This window comes from Erythrolamprus reginae, chromosome 8 (assembly GCF_031021105.1).
Source record: "Erythrolamprus reginae isolate rEryReg1 chromosome 8, rEryReg1.hap1, whole genome shotgun sequence".
Taxonomy (NCBI): domain Eukaryota; kingdom Metazoa; phylum Chordata; class Lepidosauria; order Squamata; family Dipsadidae; genus Erythrolamprus; species Erythrolamprus reginae.
In genome coordinates this window covers 25,102,449-25,118,464 of record NC_091957.1, presented here as the reverse complement: position 1 = coordinate 25,118,464, position 16,016 = coordinate 25,102,449, and the positions used below count along the sequence as shown (strand labels likewise).

The window sequence follows — 16,016 nt, the reverse complement described above, 5'->3', positions numbered from 1 at the left end:
CAAAGTTCTTAGTTTTGTGTATGTGTGTGTCTGTCTCTCTCCTCCTCCCCCCCCCCCCCCAAGCCAGGACACAATGGAACCGAAGGGTTTGTCTGAAAGAGGGCCGGCTTCCGTCCCCCACAGGCAGCTTTGCCCTTTCGGTTTAATATTAACCACACTACCACAGAGAAAAACCTCTGTGGTAGTGTGGTTAATATTAAATCAAAAGTGCAGCCGGGCACCCCAGCAGGAGAAAGCAGGCTGCTTTCTCCTACCTCACTCTCGGCTGGCGCCTTCTGATCTGTAGCCCCACTTGCCAAGTGCTGACGCCATCACCGAGGCCAGAAAGAGGGGCGGAAGTGCCCGATGGGTGCTGCCATCTTGCTTGGGACGGTAACCGTGCGGGGCCAAACTTCCTCTTTGGCAAGCGAGCGATCCGGGACTGCGCGGCTTTGCTCCACTTCAAAAGTTTCTGCGGGGGGGCGGGTGTTCCTAATGGCTGCGCAGGCGCGCGCACACAGCTTAGACATAACATTACTCATGGTAGTTTAATCTCTATCTATATTCCTTTTCTAGCCATTCTTAAAACTTTACCCATAGTATTCCAGATCTTCCTTATCTTTGAGTTTCATTGTTAATCTAGTCATTTCTGCATAGTCCAAGGTTTTCTTAAGAACTTCTCCTTCGTTCAGTATTGTGTTTACTTTCCATTTTTGTGCAGATACGATCTTAGCTGCTCTTACTACATGAACAATTAAGTATGTTTCTTCTTTGTTAAATTTCTCTGGCAACATGCCCAACAAAAATATATCTGGTTTCCGTTCCTGGGCATTCCTGCATCAGCGGTCGGGGTGAGTCGTGTCTGGAAACTTGCCGTCCCATGTCCTCCTTTCTCCTCACTTGCAGCTGCTGCGCCAACGCCAGGAGGGGGAGGAGGCGGCCCTGCGGAAGCTCCAGAAGGTGCAAGAGGACCGGCGCCTACTCCAGGAGCGCCTGGGCAGTCTGCAGAAGGCCCTGGCTCAGCTGGAGAGCGAGAAACGGGAAGCCGAGCGCGTGTCCCTGCGCCTGGAGAAAGAGAAGGGCGCCCTGCGGAGGACCCTGGACAAGGTCAGTCATACGACTTCGGGGGAAGCAAGGGAGGAGAGGCCCTGGGGACCCAGTTTCCAGAGGGGAGGGAATGAACTGAGCATGAGGGCTCGGCTGACGGAGCGCCCATTAACTCAGGGGCTCCCACAGAGTGTTTTCTTCCTCTAAATCAGTGGTTCTTAACCTGGGGGTCAGGACCCTTTGGGGGTCGAATGACCCTTTCACAGGGGTCGCCTAAGACCATGGGAAAATGCAAATTTCCCATAGTGTTAGGAACTAAAGCTTCCATTCCGGCACCTTAGAACATATTTTTACAATCCGACCAATCAGGTGTTGACAGTGGGGGTGTCCCTCTGACCAATCAGTTTAAAGCTCTGTTGGGAGAATTGGCGCTAGACCTATAGTTGGGGGTCACTACAACGTGAGGAACTGTATTAAGAGGTCGCGGCACTAGAAAGGTTGAGAACCACTGCTCTAAATCCTCTCCTGCTGGGGATGTGAGTCGCGGGGGGGGCTTTGTGCAGCAACTCAGTCGTGGTGGGATTGCTAGGTGGAGCGCGAGAAGCTGAAGACTCACGAGGACTCCGTGCGGCTTTCGGTGGAAAAGGGGCGCCTGGACCGTTCCCTGACGGGCGCAGAGGAAGAGCTGATGGGGGCCCAAGACCAGATACGGCAGCTGGAGGTAATGGTGACCAAGGGGCCTGGCGGGTGGCGGTCTCTGTGCCGGTACCAAATGCATCTGGCCCTCTGGGTGCCTCGAAGGAGTGTGTCTCAGCCCTTGCCACCTTCCTGGATAGGAACAGGGGGGGCCCTTCACTCCTGGCCCGCTGGAGGAAAACCATGGGCTCCCCAGAGATCAACGCTGGCCCAAGTGGAGACAGGCGGGGACAGGGCTGTGGGCATCTCCTTGATGGAGCCCAATGGACATTAACACTCACGTTCCCTCGGCTGACATAGGCGCAGGTGGCAGAGCTGGAGCAGGCTCGGGGGAAGAAGCCTCCGGGCAAAATGGCTGCCCCACAGCGGCAGGAGGCTGAACGCTTAAGCGGTTCTCACCGTCCCGGAGGCAAAGGGCTTGAAGTGCAGGTGAGCTCCCTCCCTCCTGGGGACTCTGGCCCTGCTGCCCCCTGGACACTGAAGGGGCTTTTCTCTCCCCCTCCCCCCAGATCTCGACTCTGAAGGAGCAGTTGCAGCAAGACAACCAGAAGGGGCAGCCTTATTTCCCAGCTTCCCCTCTTTTTTCCGGACACTAGCCGTGGCAGCAGATATTGCGGAGGGAGCCCAGCCCTTCGTCTCTATAGAGCGCCACAGCAAGAGGGTCAACTGATCTCCAATTGTTCAGGGCCTAGAGTCACGCACGACGCAAGGATAGTGCGAACCGCTTCGTTGTTGTTGTTGTTCTCCACCAAAGACAAGAAGTCCTCGGTTTTTTGAACAGTTTTTGGTTACTTCTCAGATCCAAGCTGGATCAGAAGGATTTGGTGTGGTTCCCCCCCTCGCCCCCCCACCATAAAGGCGACCCAGAAGTTCCGGGCAGAAGCAAGTAGCAAGCTAAGCGGAGAATGGTGCCAGAATACTCCATTCCCTCCCTGGTGGAGAACAGGGAAGGTGGGGGCACCTGAGCAGGTCCTGGCCTGGTCGCTGGCCCCCTATTGCCGGGAGCAGCGTTTATGTCCCAGGATGCATCGAAGGGCATTGGATCTCCTCCACCAAGGAATTATTTTTTTAAAATTTAAACGTAGATCCTAATCAGGTGCGTATTTTTCTCCGTTAGGACTCTTTGTGTAGCAGCCAATCACGGAAAGTAGAAAGTCGTGGTTTTTTATATCTGCAGAATTGTTGATTTTGCAGGCCTTGCTCCAGGACCTTGTTACATAGATGGCGAATAGTTTGTAATGAAAGACTTGAGCGTTTCCCCCCTTTCTTCCCCGTCCCCAATTCTATTTGGAAAGGTCATGAAAATACAGGGAGGAGGGGGTCTGTAGCGCCACCATCTTCTACTGGAAAGAAATCGAATCAACGAATCAAATTGTAACATGTTTGGTCTATTTATTTTTTAAATTGTTTTGTAGAAAAAAGGGTGTCGGGGGGTGGGGACAGAACGGTTCGTACAAAAAAAATATAACTTGCAATTGCAAGACAATAAACCCAACCAGTATCCCGCGTTATGGTCGACATTTCTGGAGGAACAAGGTTGGGTCCGTGTTGAGACCCCTGCTGTGTCATGCCTGAGCAGCCCTGCAGGCGTGTGCTGCGGCAGCGGGGGAGGGGGCCAAGAAGGGCCGCTGTTCCTCTGGGCATCATCTGTGGTCCAGAAGCGCCACCCGTCCACTGCCATGACCCCTTTCTCCCGCTCAGCAGCCGCCACAACTCCGAGCACAAGAGGCGGCCATAGTCTGGCAAAAGCCGCTGGTTGCCATGATGCCGCACTTGGAGAATCTGTCGCGACAGAGGTCGGCTGTGGGGGGGGGGGAGGTAGAAGGGGAGCCACTATCAGGAGTTAGAATCCCCATATCTCCTCCACCCCAGTCCCCCCAACTTTTAGGCAAAACTGTCCCCAACTGAGCTGGGAAGGAGTGTTCCGAAATGGCTACCCCTGTAATCTTCGCGATTGAAGGGCCCCGGAGTCCTTCGATCTTTGTGCGTACCTCTTAGGAGTTCTTCGTGAGCGCACACTGTACGGACACAGATCTCCTTATTGATCACATAGACCCTGCGAAGGCTAAACGCAGAAAAGACCAGAGAATGTTTCCCTTTCCATATCATCTCCCCCACCCCCCGACCAGCCATGGAAGGGAGCCTGGAAGCTGCGTTAAAACATGTCCCCCAGGCAGGGAAGAAATCGCTGAGGTGGAGGGTAGATGAATTCCAATTTTAGGCCTTGAGCTACCGTGGAGGTCGCCCACGCGTCTGTTGACGTGGACTCTCAACGGCTTGCGAAATGTGCCAACCTGCCGCCCAATGGGAAGGAATCCCGAGACTCATTTATTTTTCCGAAACCCACGATTGGCTCCCCAGAATGGGCGGCGGCCCTGGGAGGACCTGTTGCGGTCCTGAAAGTAGGGCCTGTCAGATCTAAAAAAAAACCCTGGCTGGAAGAGCCCTGGAAATAAGGCCTCGCCGCCTGGGTAGAGGTGGAGGCGGGCTCCTGCCGAAAGGGCTGGCGTCTTTGGTAGGGTGTGAAACGCCTATCCTGCTTCCTATTTGACCTGGGCATCACTTTCTTCTTGTCCTTGTCCTCTATTAACACCTCATCAAGGACTTCACCAAAAAGCTTTTTGCCCGTAAAGGGGGAGGAAGCCAGGGACCACTTTGACTTCACGTCCGCCTGCCAGTGGCGGAGCCAGATCAGACGCCGAGAGGCCACCGACAAGGCCATGGCCCTGGACGCGAACTTGGCCGCGTTCGCTGTGGCGTCAGCCGAACACTCAGTGGCCGCCAAAAGTTTGTTTAAATCTTGCCTGAGGCGTCCATCCTCTGGATTCACCCTCGATTGCATCTCCCTAATCCAGAGGAGGGTGGCCCTGTTGAAAAACGAGGCCACCCTCCTCTGGATTAGGGAGATGCAATCGAGGGTGAATCCAGAGGATGGACGCCCCCACTGGTACGCCTGAAACGGCAGGCAACCTCCCTCCCCGCTCCCGCCTGCAAAGCTTTCCGTTGGATCGGCTGCAGCGTTTCCCGCAGGGCCCATTGCAAGCACATCAGCGCCCTCCCAAGTCTTCTTGGGAACCTCGCCTGACGGGAGAGAAGCTTGTGGAGGAATACTCCCGCCGGCTGCAGGGAAAGATTTGGGTCTGATCCCTCACCTGTAGAAGCAGATCTCATTCAGACACTGTTTGCAAGGCTTGTAAATGGAATACAACCTGGTGCAAGGGTACTGCTCCTCCTGGCAGTCTGGAGACCAAGAACAAAGTGGGAGGGGGAAGGGAGTCCCTGTTCAGTCCCCAAGAGTCTTTAGCTTGCTTTTCTCCCACCACCTCCCCAGCCGCGTAGGCCTAGGAGCAGCAGCTGCCCCCCCCCCCCCCCCGAAACCAACTTGTTCGTTGCAGATCTCAGGGACTTGATTTCAGAGCTGGCGATCTCTTACCAAGGGGCCCTGGTTCAGTGGGCTCTGTCTCGGAGGCATCTACTGGGAGTGAGGGAGAAAGCAAATAGGAACAAGGCGTGAGTGACTATCAGCCCTGGGAGCAGGAGGGGGATTGTGGAGGAGGCAGCTGGACTGAGCCGGAGGAGTTCTCTTCCGGCCTTCCACCACCATCACTTGCCCCATAGGCTGCTCACCTGGGGTTGGGGCAGGGATGACCTCCTGCTGGTTCTGCTGCTGGGACTGGAAGTGCTCGTCTGGAGTTTGGGGGGAGAGATCTGTAGGGCAGAAGGAGAAGGGGCTGGTTGTTGATTGATTGATTTTATATTCCGCCCCTCCAAGGATTCAGGGCGGCTTACAACGCATAAAGGGCCAAGCCCTTTATACCACAGAGGTTTCCTAGTCCCTGGGTTGTAGCCCACTACCGGGCCGTGACCTATTTGTAACCAGGCCGCAAAGGTGGCGGGTGTATGCGAGCAATTGTGCGAAGCGCCCCTTGTGCGAGTGGTGCCCGTTTTCTCGAGCAAGATGCCAGCCTACCATTCAAGAGGAACTATCCCCACTTACACATATACACTCCTCCCCCCACCCCCCACTGGTCCGCTAGTCCAGAAAGGTTGAGCATGGCTGCTTTACGAGGTGGGCAGGCGGGGCTGTGCCAGGTTTGGCCTTCCAGGCAGACTCACCGTTCCCGGCGTAATCGTAATAATCTTGACTCTCTGAAAACAAAGGAAGAGAAAGGCCAGAGGGTATAATATCAGGCTCTCGTAAGCCACCCCTCCAATCAGGATCGGCAATGTGGTCAGCAGGACAGCGACCCCTTGGACCCTTGCTGGTACTCACCAATTTCATAAGGGGCATACGGTGGCTCGGGATAGGCGGGGTCATCGAGGTCATACTGCCCCTGAGCCAGAAGTGCTGCTGAGAAGGAAGGAAAGGAGGGAAACTGAGGACGGCTGTTGCAGGGTAGCTCCCCGATCTGCCTAGATGGATGCCCTTCCCGGCATTGTAAACACGGAGAGCCACTGCAGGCGGGTCTTCCCCTTTCACGCTTCCTGTCCGGGTCTGGGAATTATTGCTTAAGACGAAAGCTGGGCATCCCGTTCTGTGGGATCCATTGCCATGCGAGAGACGCCTTTGCGCACCCCACTCCCCAAGCATTTGGGAAAGAGGAGACCTGACGCTTCAGTGCGTGTGGCACAGTCCTGGACACGCCCGTGAAGTCGTTTAGGTGGGAGGAGAGTCCTGCATCCCTTTGCACGAGCAAGGAGGCCTCTGGGCAGGAGGAGGAAAGTGGTCAGCGGACCCGACTTTGCCCCTCACCTGGCAGGCAGAGGAAGAGAAGGGCCAGACGAGTCGTCATGTTTGAATGGGAGCCGAGCTGAAAGACACAGAACACTTGCTGACATTGGAAGGAAGAACCATCACACACACACAGTTGTGGCATCGACTCAGAAACAATGTTTCCATGCTTCCACTGTTTGTGTGTGTGAAGGGAGAGCGGCAAGGTTTGCGATGCTTTGGGCAAAACTCAATCAGTGGATCTCTGCATCAAACTGTTTGGGGTAGCCTCTAAGTAGCCTGTCCTTAGCACAGGTCAGATTGTCCCAACAAGGCAACTCTTGCCCCATCATTGCGTCTTCATGGGCATCTTTGAGCCCCACGGCTAACTCATACTTCTCGTCCCACCCTTGGAAGGGTGAGACGAGAAGGCTGCATCCAGTTGATTTCCAAATAGCAGTAGCATTTAGACTTATATACCGCTTAATAGTGCTTTTACAGCCCTTTAAGCGGTTTACAGAATCAGCATATTGCCCCCAATAATCTGGGTCCTCGGAAGGATGGAAGGTGAAAACTTGGAGCCAGTGTTGAGATTTGAACTGCTGAACTACAGCTAGCAGTCAGCTGAAGTAGCCTGCAGTGTTGAATTCTAACCACTGCGCCACCCCAAAGACCAAAGCATCCTTCTGCCCCACTGTTGGGATTGGTTTTTTCCTTGCCCAACCCTGCAGGAGTGGCGGGAGAAGATGGGCGGAGGAAACAATAGAGGACTTGCTCAGGCAGGCCAGCAGCTTTGGCCAAAAAGCTACTTCAGGCCAAGTGACGACACACTCACTTCTCGCTACAGAGTTTTAAGAGTGGCCTAGGAGCAGGTCCTGCCAGATGCCTGAGCAAAGTTTCCCAGCACAGCAGAAAGCGTTTGACCGGCAAACTAGCTGGTTCGTTTCCCAACAAAGGAGAAAGAGGAGCATGAGGCAAGTCTACCCTGTCAAAAGCTTCCAGGCTGAGGAAAAAAAGCGGTTGAGGGAATCTCAGGTCGGCTCAAAGCTTTCCTGCCAGACCAGGTAGGTGTGAGGAACGTGCTGCTGCGAATGGGAGTGGATGGGTGGGTGGAGGTAGGGCTGGGCTGCCCCAAGGCCCCAATCCCCCTTTTCCTGAGCTCCCCCTCCTTCTTGTGCTCAGCAGCGGAGGTGCGAGGGGGAAGGGGCTCCTGGCTTTCGAGAAACCAGATGCACATCTGGGAGCAATCAAGCCAGCTTTTGCAAAGCCAAGAATGGCCGGCAGAACTCCACCTCCCCATCCATCCCACCCACCCACCTCCCTAGCACAAGGAGAACAAAAGCAGAGCCCTTCCTTCCCAGCCACAAGGATTCAAATGGTCAAAATTCAGCAAGACCCCCTCCTACCTCTTTCCCAAATGGAGAGAGAGAAACTATTGCCCAGGACTTTTCCAAAAAGTCAACTTTCTAAAGAAAATGATCCCCACCCACCCCTGTGCTCAGAATGAGGGGGAGAGGGCTTCCTATCAAACCAACAGTTGCCAGGCAAAGCATTCGTTTACCTTTTCTTTCTTTTTCTTTCTTCCTTTCTTTCTTTTAGGATTTTTTTGGCCTGGCGTCGAAAAAGAGGAGTGGGAGGAGAAAGGGTTGGGGGATTTTTTAGGTTTCTGCCACTAAAAAAGTTTCTTTAAAAAAGTCAAATCATTTCCCTGCATGGGAGAAAAAAGGGCAGCTCCGAAGAGGGTCCGTTGCACCCTTTCCTGCCCTCTCGCAGCCCGTGGTGCCCCTCAGCCACTTACCAAACGTGGGGGTCTTTCTCCCTCTCCTGCAGCTGACTTTGCTCTCTCTCCCCTCCTCGCCTGGGTCTTTGCTTTCCAAAAAGTCTGAAGGAGTCAGGCCTCCTCCAACCACCTCAGCCTCCCTCCTGGGTCCTAATGCCAACTTCTCTTAAGGCAGCAGGACTGGATTTTTTTTCAAAGGTTCCCTGCCCCCCCCTCACCGCAGGCTGCAGCACGGAAGAAGCCACGCTTATGGGGAGACCCACATGCAGAGGGATAGTTCATCACATGGGGTTTTGTGTTTCAAGTGTCCATGGCAAATGGTGAGCTCACTCACAACCGTTTTGCTGGGACTAGTAAAGTGCTTGTCAATTATTTTCTGCTACGACTCCCCCCGTCCCCCCCGGGAAGATGTAAATATTTCGCATGCCCCAAAACTCTCTGGCGGTACAATTGTTGGCAATATTCAGCACATTTTTGCTGAAAAAACTCAACGTGATTGAGGTGTAAATATGTTTAAGTGACGCTTTAATTTGGCTTCATGTTGTCCGGTGCCAACATTTTTAAACACAGTAAACATACCGGTCTTTCCTCATCTCCCACCGTAGTCACAGTGAACCCAAGCGCTACATACGCTCCGTCGTATTTCCTCGTCTTAGCTTTCGGGAGACTTACGTTTGTCTCATGATCTCCGTCTCTCTCCTTTCCTTTCATCCCTGTTCAATATTTTTTTCTGTGGTGTCTCTTAAGGGTTTGTTATCTGCACTTCATATCTCCTGCTATGTGCTGTGTGCTATTGTTCAGTGCAAAAATTCCTGTGGCAAAAAAAAAGCATGTTCCCTGGGGTCACATGCCCCCCCGGCATTGCTCCACACCTCCCCGGGGGGGGCACAATTTGAGAAATACTGTCCCAGTGTGATGCGCTATTTGGATTGCAGGAGAATGAAGGATTGGTTAGCTCCTTCCATGGTGGCGGTGATGGTGGCAGCTTTTCTACAAGCTGATCTTCAAAAGCCTCAAGGCTTAGGGGCAGTCTACCAGCATCTGAGGGGGGGCAGAAAAGATGCCTTCTTATCAGAAGTGGGTTCCTACTGATGCGGTCTGGGCTTGCCCCTCCAGTAGTGGCCTGCCGATTACACAATATGCGCACAACAGCTTCAGTGCTGTTTTTGCTGGTCCATGACAGCGGCATCTTTTTTTCTAATTTTTGGTGGGGTTTTTTTTTGCTCTCTAAGTATGTAAAGAAGGAAATTTGTGCCTTTGCACATGCACAAAAGCAAAATCGTGCAAGGGGACGCCACGCACATCAATGTTGCAATGCGCACGCAGCACACTGGTAGGGGAAGGTAAGAGGAACCCGCCCCTGCTTGGGGCTGCCTGGAGACTCTCATGCCTGCAAGATCCAGGTCATCCTTTTTCTCACCTGCCTCTTGGCCAGGGCTCACTAGCCCCAGCTCCCCCCCCCTTATGTAAGTGGCCTGCCTTTAGTTGGCATTTTTACCCCATGTTTGTCCCCAGACCTCCTTCATGCAAAGTTATACATTTAATACATTATTGCTTCTGTGATTGTTCATTGTTCCATAGTAAGCCCTTCTGAATATCCAATTAACAAAACATAATGGCTAATATTAAGAAAAAACTGGCCATATATACACACACACATACATACATACATACATACACACACACACCATATTTTTCAGAGTATAAGATGCACACACATCCCCAAGAGGGTGGGAATGACTGTGCATCTTCTACACCGAATACAGCCATATTTGGCCTCCCGAAGCCTTGCCCTCATGTCCCATTGCAAAAAAAAGTCCCCCCAGCCCCCTATGAGCACTCTGTAGGCTTCCCAAACCCTCTGCACCCAATTTTTTGCCAAAAAACCCAGGTAAAAACCAATATTTTTTGTAAAAACTGCATTTTTGCTTTCCCACAGACCCAGGAGCACTCTGCAGGCTTCCCAACCCCTCGTGTGCCCCATTTTTTGCAAAAATGGGTGAAAAACGTGCCTAGGGGCCAGGGAGGACCAAAATCTTTTTTTTCTTTCTTACCTCTTTGAAATCTTGGTGTGACTTATACACCGATGCGTCTTACAGTCCAAAAATACCGCATATACACACATACATATTGGGAGTAAGGCTTGGGGCCATTTGACCCCTAACCTATTTAAGGGATGACAACAAAGGAAGCAATTTTCAGGAAACAACATTCATTTGTATTCCTTCGTGTCTTGACTGACTGGTCTTGTTCTTTCTCTTGGCACTCTTCCTGCAAATTGCTTCTGGGCATTTTGCCAACCACTGTAAGCTTCCTGATAGTTCCAAGACTGTGTGCTCAGACTTGATTTTATTATTTTGTGGACTCGTGCTGGATGTTAATGATGTTAACAGGAAGGTTATTAGTAGTCCTTAATTAGTAAAGTAAGATTTGTACAGACTGTGTGTGTTGTATTCTGCTAAGTGAAGTCAGCGAGAAAGCCAGATTCTGTTAACATTATTGATTCAAAAACTGCGGTGATTCACTTAACAACAGTGGCAAGAAAAATCATAAAAAGGGGTCCAAAACGTAACAAATTTCTTACTTAGCAACATACATTTTGGGCTCACTTGTGGAATTGAGGACTACTATAAACACACGAGGGTTATCCAGAAAGTAAGATTACAATGCAGGGGAAATTGGTATTATTCTGTATCGGGAAGCCAGCGGAAGAGAACAAGCAGTGCCAGTGGTCAGTAGATCATCAACTGGTATGATGAAGATTATTGATGGGTGTCCTCATTCCGTTTCCCTCCAAGGGCAAAGTGCGTGCTGTAATACGCGACCTGAGTGCTAAGGGCGTGATTGTGGCTGCAATGGGTGATTTCATTTGATTGGATTTGTATGCCGCCCCTCTCCGTAGACTCGGGGCGGCATACAAAGATTTGTGTGCGATGGTTGCCCAAGACTTTTCTCACCGATTGCCGAGTTTTAAATTTTTCAGCTGAAGGAGAATGGGTATGGTGCCACTGCATTGATTGACGTTTGCTCTTTGGAGTAGGGTGATAAGCCCAAGTTTCATCTCCTGTCACCATACAGTTGAGGAAAGCTTCACTGAAGGTGACGGTGAAACGGTCAAAAAATTCTCAGGTGGCACTGACTGTCGATTTTGTGCACTTCAGTAAGCATCTTGGTCCCCCATCGCAGTAGCGTTCGTGCCCTTAACATTCAGGTAGCATATTACAGCGCACACTTCACACTTGGAGGGAAACGGAACGAGGACGCTCATCTCTAATCCTCATCACAATACCAGTTGAGGATCTACTTGACCACTGGCACTGCTCGTTCGCTTTTGCGGGCTTCCTGCTACACGATACTAATGACAACTTCCCCCATGAACATTCCACGCGAGAGCTATGTGCCTTGTAACCTTATTTTCTGGATAACCCTCGTATATATATTTACCCCCACACACATACTAGGCAAAGCAAAATAGACCGAATGGCCCAGCTCTCTCTTGTGTGTGCTCCCTTTTTTTAGTTGGGGTGGTAGTGGGTTAAAGCGCCCTCCCAAAGCTACCCATCCATAGGAAGCTGATGAAGAATCCTTAGCGACCAGAAAAAAAGGCAGCAGAGGAGCCAAGGGTGTGGAAAGAAGACCACTTCTATGGTAGGGAACCAATTCCCAGACTGGTCGGGAGCAGCCCTTAGAGATGGCCTTCCTCTTCCTCTGGCTTGGAAGTTCTGATGTGGGACAAGTTCCGCGTTTGCTGAAATTCCCTGTACAGCAGCCAAAAGGCACACAGGTCACTGGGCAAAGGGGACATTGTTCTCGCCTTGGACAAAGGGTGATGTTCGTGGGCTTTCTCTTAGCCAGCATGTGACTTTAAAAAAAAAAAGTGGCTTGAGCAGGGTGAGATTCAAGGAAGATGCAACACGCCCAGAGTGGCAGAAGTCTTACGACTTCCTGTGGGCTTCGACTGAAAGGCTGGTGAAGATGGGTCCTCCTGTAGCACAGCAACTCTTGCTAGCGGTGGTGTTGGCTTAGAGAGAAACGCCAGTTCGTTCCCTTCTCTGATGTTCTTGGAGAGTGAGAAACACCAAGGGGAAGAGGAGTCATAGAGTTGCCTTTGTCAGTCGATGGAGGATTTCGGCGGATCTCGGGAGAGCTGCAAGGAGGAAGGAGCTAGTTTCAAAAAGGAACCTCAGCAGAGATGCAGCGGACCTTCCTTCCACATGGAAAGTCCACCAGCTAGCGTCATCTTGTGGCCATGGAGAGTCTGGTGGGGGCAAAGACAGGGGCATAGAGAGGCGGCCATGAACTCTTCTCCTGGCTAAGCTCCCACTGCAGCTGCTTGTACAGCTTTTTTGACGACTTCTTGCGTCGAAGCTTCCGGAAGCCGTTCAGCAGGCCGTGGTCCAGGGCCACCTAGGGAAGAAGCAGACCAAGAACGGGTGATGCCTGGAGCCACTGTGGTTAGCAACAGCGTCAACCTGATGCTCCAAGGAAGCCCACCACCACTCTCCTCTCCCTGACGCTCAGCAGTCCCTGTATTTCCAAGACAAGCCTGCAGGAGTGGGATTCAAAAATTTTAGCAATGGATTCTCTGGCCGATTGCTGGGTGAGCATGGCCTAGTTAGCCTCCTGCACCATAGTGGTGGTGGCAGGGCATTTTTGTCCCCCCTGAGCTCTGGAGGCTTTCCATGAGCTTCCCAGAGGGTAAAACGACCTCCCCTGGGCTCCAGAGGCTCTCCGGAAGCCAGAAATGGGCCTGTTTCCAGTTTTCTGGAGCCTCCAGGAAGTCCATTTTTCACCCTCTTGAGCCTTTGCATGGGCCCTGCACTTACCTGGCATCCAAAACGGGCCACGTGGAACCTCCTGGAAGGGGTGTGGGGTGAGCAGGGCCAGTCAGGAATGGGATTTGGGGGTTGGCCGAACCCACCCTTCCAAGCCTTCTTGGCGTGGCCATGACAGAAGAATGCAATGAACTGCTTCCACTGCCCCAGACAATGTCTGAAAAGTCCGCTAGGTCCTCAAGATACATTGCTCTTTTGTTACCTCTAATGTGAAAGACATGAAGAAGTGGAGAGCAGCCATTCCCAGCAGGATCACTTTGAAGTTCAGGTCCCCGGCGCTCTTCAGACGCAAGAGCTTCTGCATGAAGCCCAGCGGGTAGATGGTGAGCCAGACCATGATGCCAGCGAGCAAGAGCAAGGCCACCAAAAACGGCCCTGGGAAGAGCAAGACAGAGACGAGGTTTTGGGAGGGCCAGGCCAAAGATGGGCTGCCCGGTAGAAACAGACCTGACTTGAAGCTTTTGTTTAATAGGGAGCCATTGAGAGCGGCCTTTCTTCCTCCTACTCCCATGCCCATCATCCCTGCCCTTTCCCTTCCCCCTCCCATGTGCTACTCTTTCCTGCCCTTTCTATGATCTGTTGTGGCCCGTCTGCGTCCTGGGCAGCTGATCACGGATTCCAAGGATCAAGAGACAGGTGTGGGTTGGTATCCTAGGCCGCTGTATTTGGCATCCGAGACTGATAGTGTGGAGGTCAAAGAGGATGTGGGGTCAGAGGCTGAAAGCCAACCAGGGCCTGTTGCACTTCCAGAGGTGCCCATGAGTGACTCGGGAGAAGAGGAAGAGCCTCTTCTTGACGCCCTTGTACGCAGAAGTGTCAGAAGGCATGAGTGGCTAAGCAGGAGGAGGTCTCTGCGTGAATAGATCTCTAGAACACTTGGCCACGCCTTTTGGCTATCTAAGGGTGAGTCTCATGATAAGTCATTGCACAAGTCAACTTTTAAATGTGAGCAATTATGTGAATTACAAAATAAGGTGGTGAAATCTTGGCTTTCCAGGCTTCCTGCCAACTCAGAGTGAGTCATGTTAATTAGAGATTGGATCAAAGAGAAACTATTTGGGAGTTCTGGATTTATGTTTGAGACTGTAATGAATAGATGAGTCAAACAGACTTATTGCTCACTCCTCTGATACATTTTACACAGTTAAATCTTTCTGTTACTAAATTATTACAATTACATGCTTAAATCTTGTCAAATCCATGTGCACGGACCAATTTCTTGGTGGGCTGATCGCTAGGACAGAACACGATCCTGGCACTCTGCCCCAATCCACCGGAGGGCGTGTCTGCCTCTGACAGCGAGCCCTTGGAGGGGCCTTTCTCCCCCCTACTCCTGTTGGCAGAGCCGAGGAACAGAAGCACTTACCGTTGGTATAAAGCGGCTTGCGGAAAGGGCGGCCTTTGGACACGACCACCGCCAGGATGAGATACTGGAACCCCGAGGTGCAGAAGACAACGGTGTTCTCATAATTTGGGAGGTTTGCAGGGGCCGACAGAGTGCTGTTCAGAGGGATGAACCTGCGAGGGAAGCGGGCAAGGGGCTGAGTCTGGGTTGGCGGCAACCCTGCCCATTGATTGCAGAGGCCGGAAGAAAGGCTGACCCTCAGGGATGAGGAAAAGCAGCCAGAGAGATTCAGACCCTACACGTCCTCCCTCTCCTCACGCACCACTGCTGAGAGATGGTGATGAAGTAGACAGTGACTAGGATGGCGATGATGAGAGCCATTTGGAGGCAAAGGCTGCCCAGGACGGCAAGGCTGATCAGGGCTCCCTGTGGACGCTTGAGGCCCAAGTCCTCGGCAGGCTCTGTCTTGCCCATGAGGGCGACCATCGTGGTGGTGATGATGAGGTCGATGAAGAGGAACTGCCCATCGCTCAGGTTGGTGTTGAGCTAGAGGAGGGGCGAAAAAAGGAGGAAGGATGGACAGAAGAAACGGAGAGGAGCAAAATGGCCGCCCTGCCAAGGAGGGCAGAGCCTCTGCGTCTCGGATGCCGGGGGATCCCTACTCGTTGGCTTGTGTCACCTTCACCCCTATTGGGGTTCTCCAAAGAAGCAGGAGCCTCCTCCTCCTCCAGTCTAGAGGTCTTTCTGATCTTCGCCAGGAGTTCCAATCCAGGCCTCCCTTATTCTAGCGCAGGGGTGTCAAACTCAATTGAGGGCCGCATCAGGGCTGTGGTTGATCCCAGGGGCCTGGCTGGGTGTGGAAATACGGGTGGGTGTGGCCAATGGGCGTGGCCAGCTTGACACCACTCCCCAAACTGCTGGCATCTTTGCATTGGGTAAGACCAGGACAGCCCCGCAGGCCGGATCCAACCACATCGAAGGCCGGATCTAGCCCATGCGCCTTGAGTTTGACAACCCTGTTTTGGCACATTGGGTAAATCAGTTTGTGTTTTACTTCTGGGGCTCAGTGGAGGTCCTGATTCTTGCAGTCCTTTTGCACAGGGCTATTTCTATTCCTCATTCAGAAGCCGCAGATTTAGGCCCCCTTTTTAAATTTCCCTGCTGGTTGCAGTCATGCATTTGGTTTTTACTTGGGTGTTGCTTTACGTAGCTCCCGTACCTGGTGCCACCATCCCTTGGGCAAAATCCCACACCTGGCGCTAGATCTCTCCGCTTGCAAACTTTTCGCCTGGGCTCCGAGACTCCGAGAGCCAAAAAAGGGCAGGAAGGAAAATGGCCGCCTTACCGTGTAGAGCAGGAGCACGGAAACAAATTGTGTGAGGCTGTAGAACGCCATGTATTTGAAGAGGCCAAAGGAGGTGACCAAAGAGCATCTTCCCTCCCTAAAGGGGGAGAAACGGCTGGTCATACTTCTGGGAGAAATGGGGCTGATGGGGTGAAAGAACTCAAGGGAGGGAAAATTCTGTGCTCAGAAAAATCAACCTGGGTAAGAACCCCCCTCCTCCCCCACTTTCTTTGCAAACGGATGCGCCTTAAACGCAGCATCTTCAATTTCATGTGGAA

The 16,016-nt window shown here is 52.3% G+C and overlaps 3 protein-coding genes across 8 annotated transcripts in view; 1 reads left to right on the top strand and 2 right to left on the bottom strand.

The window, feature by feature from the left end:
• The window catches only part of CROCC (ciliary rootlet coiled-coil, rootletin), a 31,816-nt gene extending 28,716 nt beyond the window's left edge, over nucleotides 1-3,100 (top strand). For 3 of the 4 annotated variants that reach the window (XM_070759337.1, XM_070759338.1, XM_070759336.1), the window contains 4 exons: nucleotides 886-1,086; nucleotides 1,616-1,747; nucleotides 2,023-2,151; nucleotides 2,232-3,100. In XM_070759337.1, the coding sequence (XP_070615438.1) occupies nucleotides 886-1,086; nucleotides 1,616-1,747; nucleotides 2,023-2,151; nucleotides 2,232-2,318 (549 nt within the window). In that variant the 3' untranslated portion in view covers nucleotides 2,319-3,100. The remainder of the gene's footprint in view (nucleotides 1-885; nucleotides 1,087-1,615; nucleotides 1,748-2,022; nucleotides 2,152-2,231) is intronic. The other variant, XM_070759339.1, reaches the window with a different exon arrangement.
• Nucleotides 3,095-10,298, bottom strand: MFAP2 (microfibril associated protein 2). 3 transcript variants are annotated; one of them, XM_070759343.1, is made up of 10 exons: nucleotides 8,232-8,351; nucleotides 7,995-8,044; nucleotides 6,476-6,533; nucleotides 5,996-6,070; nucleotides 5,839-5,871; nucleotides 5,350-5,430; nucleotides 5,156-5,194; nucleotides 4,875-4,962; nucleotides 3,714-3,787; nucleotides 3,095-3,523 (listed from the first exon to the last, which is right to left on the bottom strand). In XM_070759343.1, the coding sequence occupies exons 3-10, from the start codon at nucleotides 6,513-6,515 to the stop codon at nucleotides 3,420-3,422; spliced, it is 534 nt and encodes a 177-aa protein (XP_070615444.1). In that variant the 5' UTR covers nucleotides 6,516-6,533; nucleotides 7,995-8,044; nucleotides 8,232-8,351; the 3' UTR covers nucleotides 3,095-3,419. The 3 variants fall into 3 exon arrangements, with proteins under 3 accessions (XP_070615444.1, XP_070615443.1, XP_070615442.1); XM_070759342.1 differs by having other exon boundaries at nucleotides 5,996-6,073; nucleotides 8,232-8,335; XM_070759341.1 differs by lacking the exon at nucleotides 8,232-8,351 and adding an exon at nucleotides 10,268-10,298 and having other exon boundaries at nucleotides 3,336-3,523; nucleotides 5,156-5,197; nucleotides 5,996-6,073.
• A 45-nt stretch (nucleotides 10,299-10,343) lies between these two features.
• ATP13A2 (ATPase cation transporting 13A2) overlaps nucleotides 10,344-16,016 on the bottom strand; it is a 33,084-nt gene continuing 27,411 nt past the window's right edge. The window contains exons 25-29 of the mRNA XM_070759344.1: nucleotides 15,739-15,835; nucleotides 14,716-14,939; nucleotides 14,415-14,566; nucleotides 13,251-13,423; nucleotides 10,344-12,620 (exon numbers count right to left, since the gene is read on the bottom strand). Of these exons, the coding sequence (XP_070615445.1) occupies nucleotides 12,450-12,620; nucleotides 13,251-13,423; nucleotides 14,415-14,566; nucleotides 14,716-14,939; nucleotides 15,739-15,835 (817 nt within the window). The 3' untranslated portion in view covers nucleotides 10,344-12,449. The remainder of the gene's footprint in view (nucleotides 12,621-13,250; nucleotides 13,424-14,414; nucleotides 14,567-14,715; nucleotides 14,940-15,738; nucleotides 15,836-16,016) is intronic.

Excerpts from the sequence above, each read along its gene's own strand:
- MFAP2 (XM_070759341.1), bottom strand. The coding sequence starts at position 6,515 with ATGACGACTCGTCTGGCCCTTCTCTTCCTCTGCCTGCCAG. Across the intron at positions 5,431-5,838 it reads TTACGATTACGCCGGGAACG|ATCTCTCCCCCCAAACTCCA; the intron begins GTGAGTCTGCCT and ends TCTGCCCTACAG. Across the intron at positions 4,963-5,155 it reads CACTGAACCAGGGCCCCTTG|ACTGCCAGGAGGAGCAGTAC; the intron begins GTAAGAGATCGC and ends CTTGGTCTCCAG.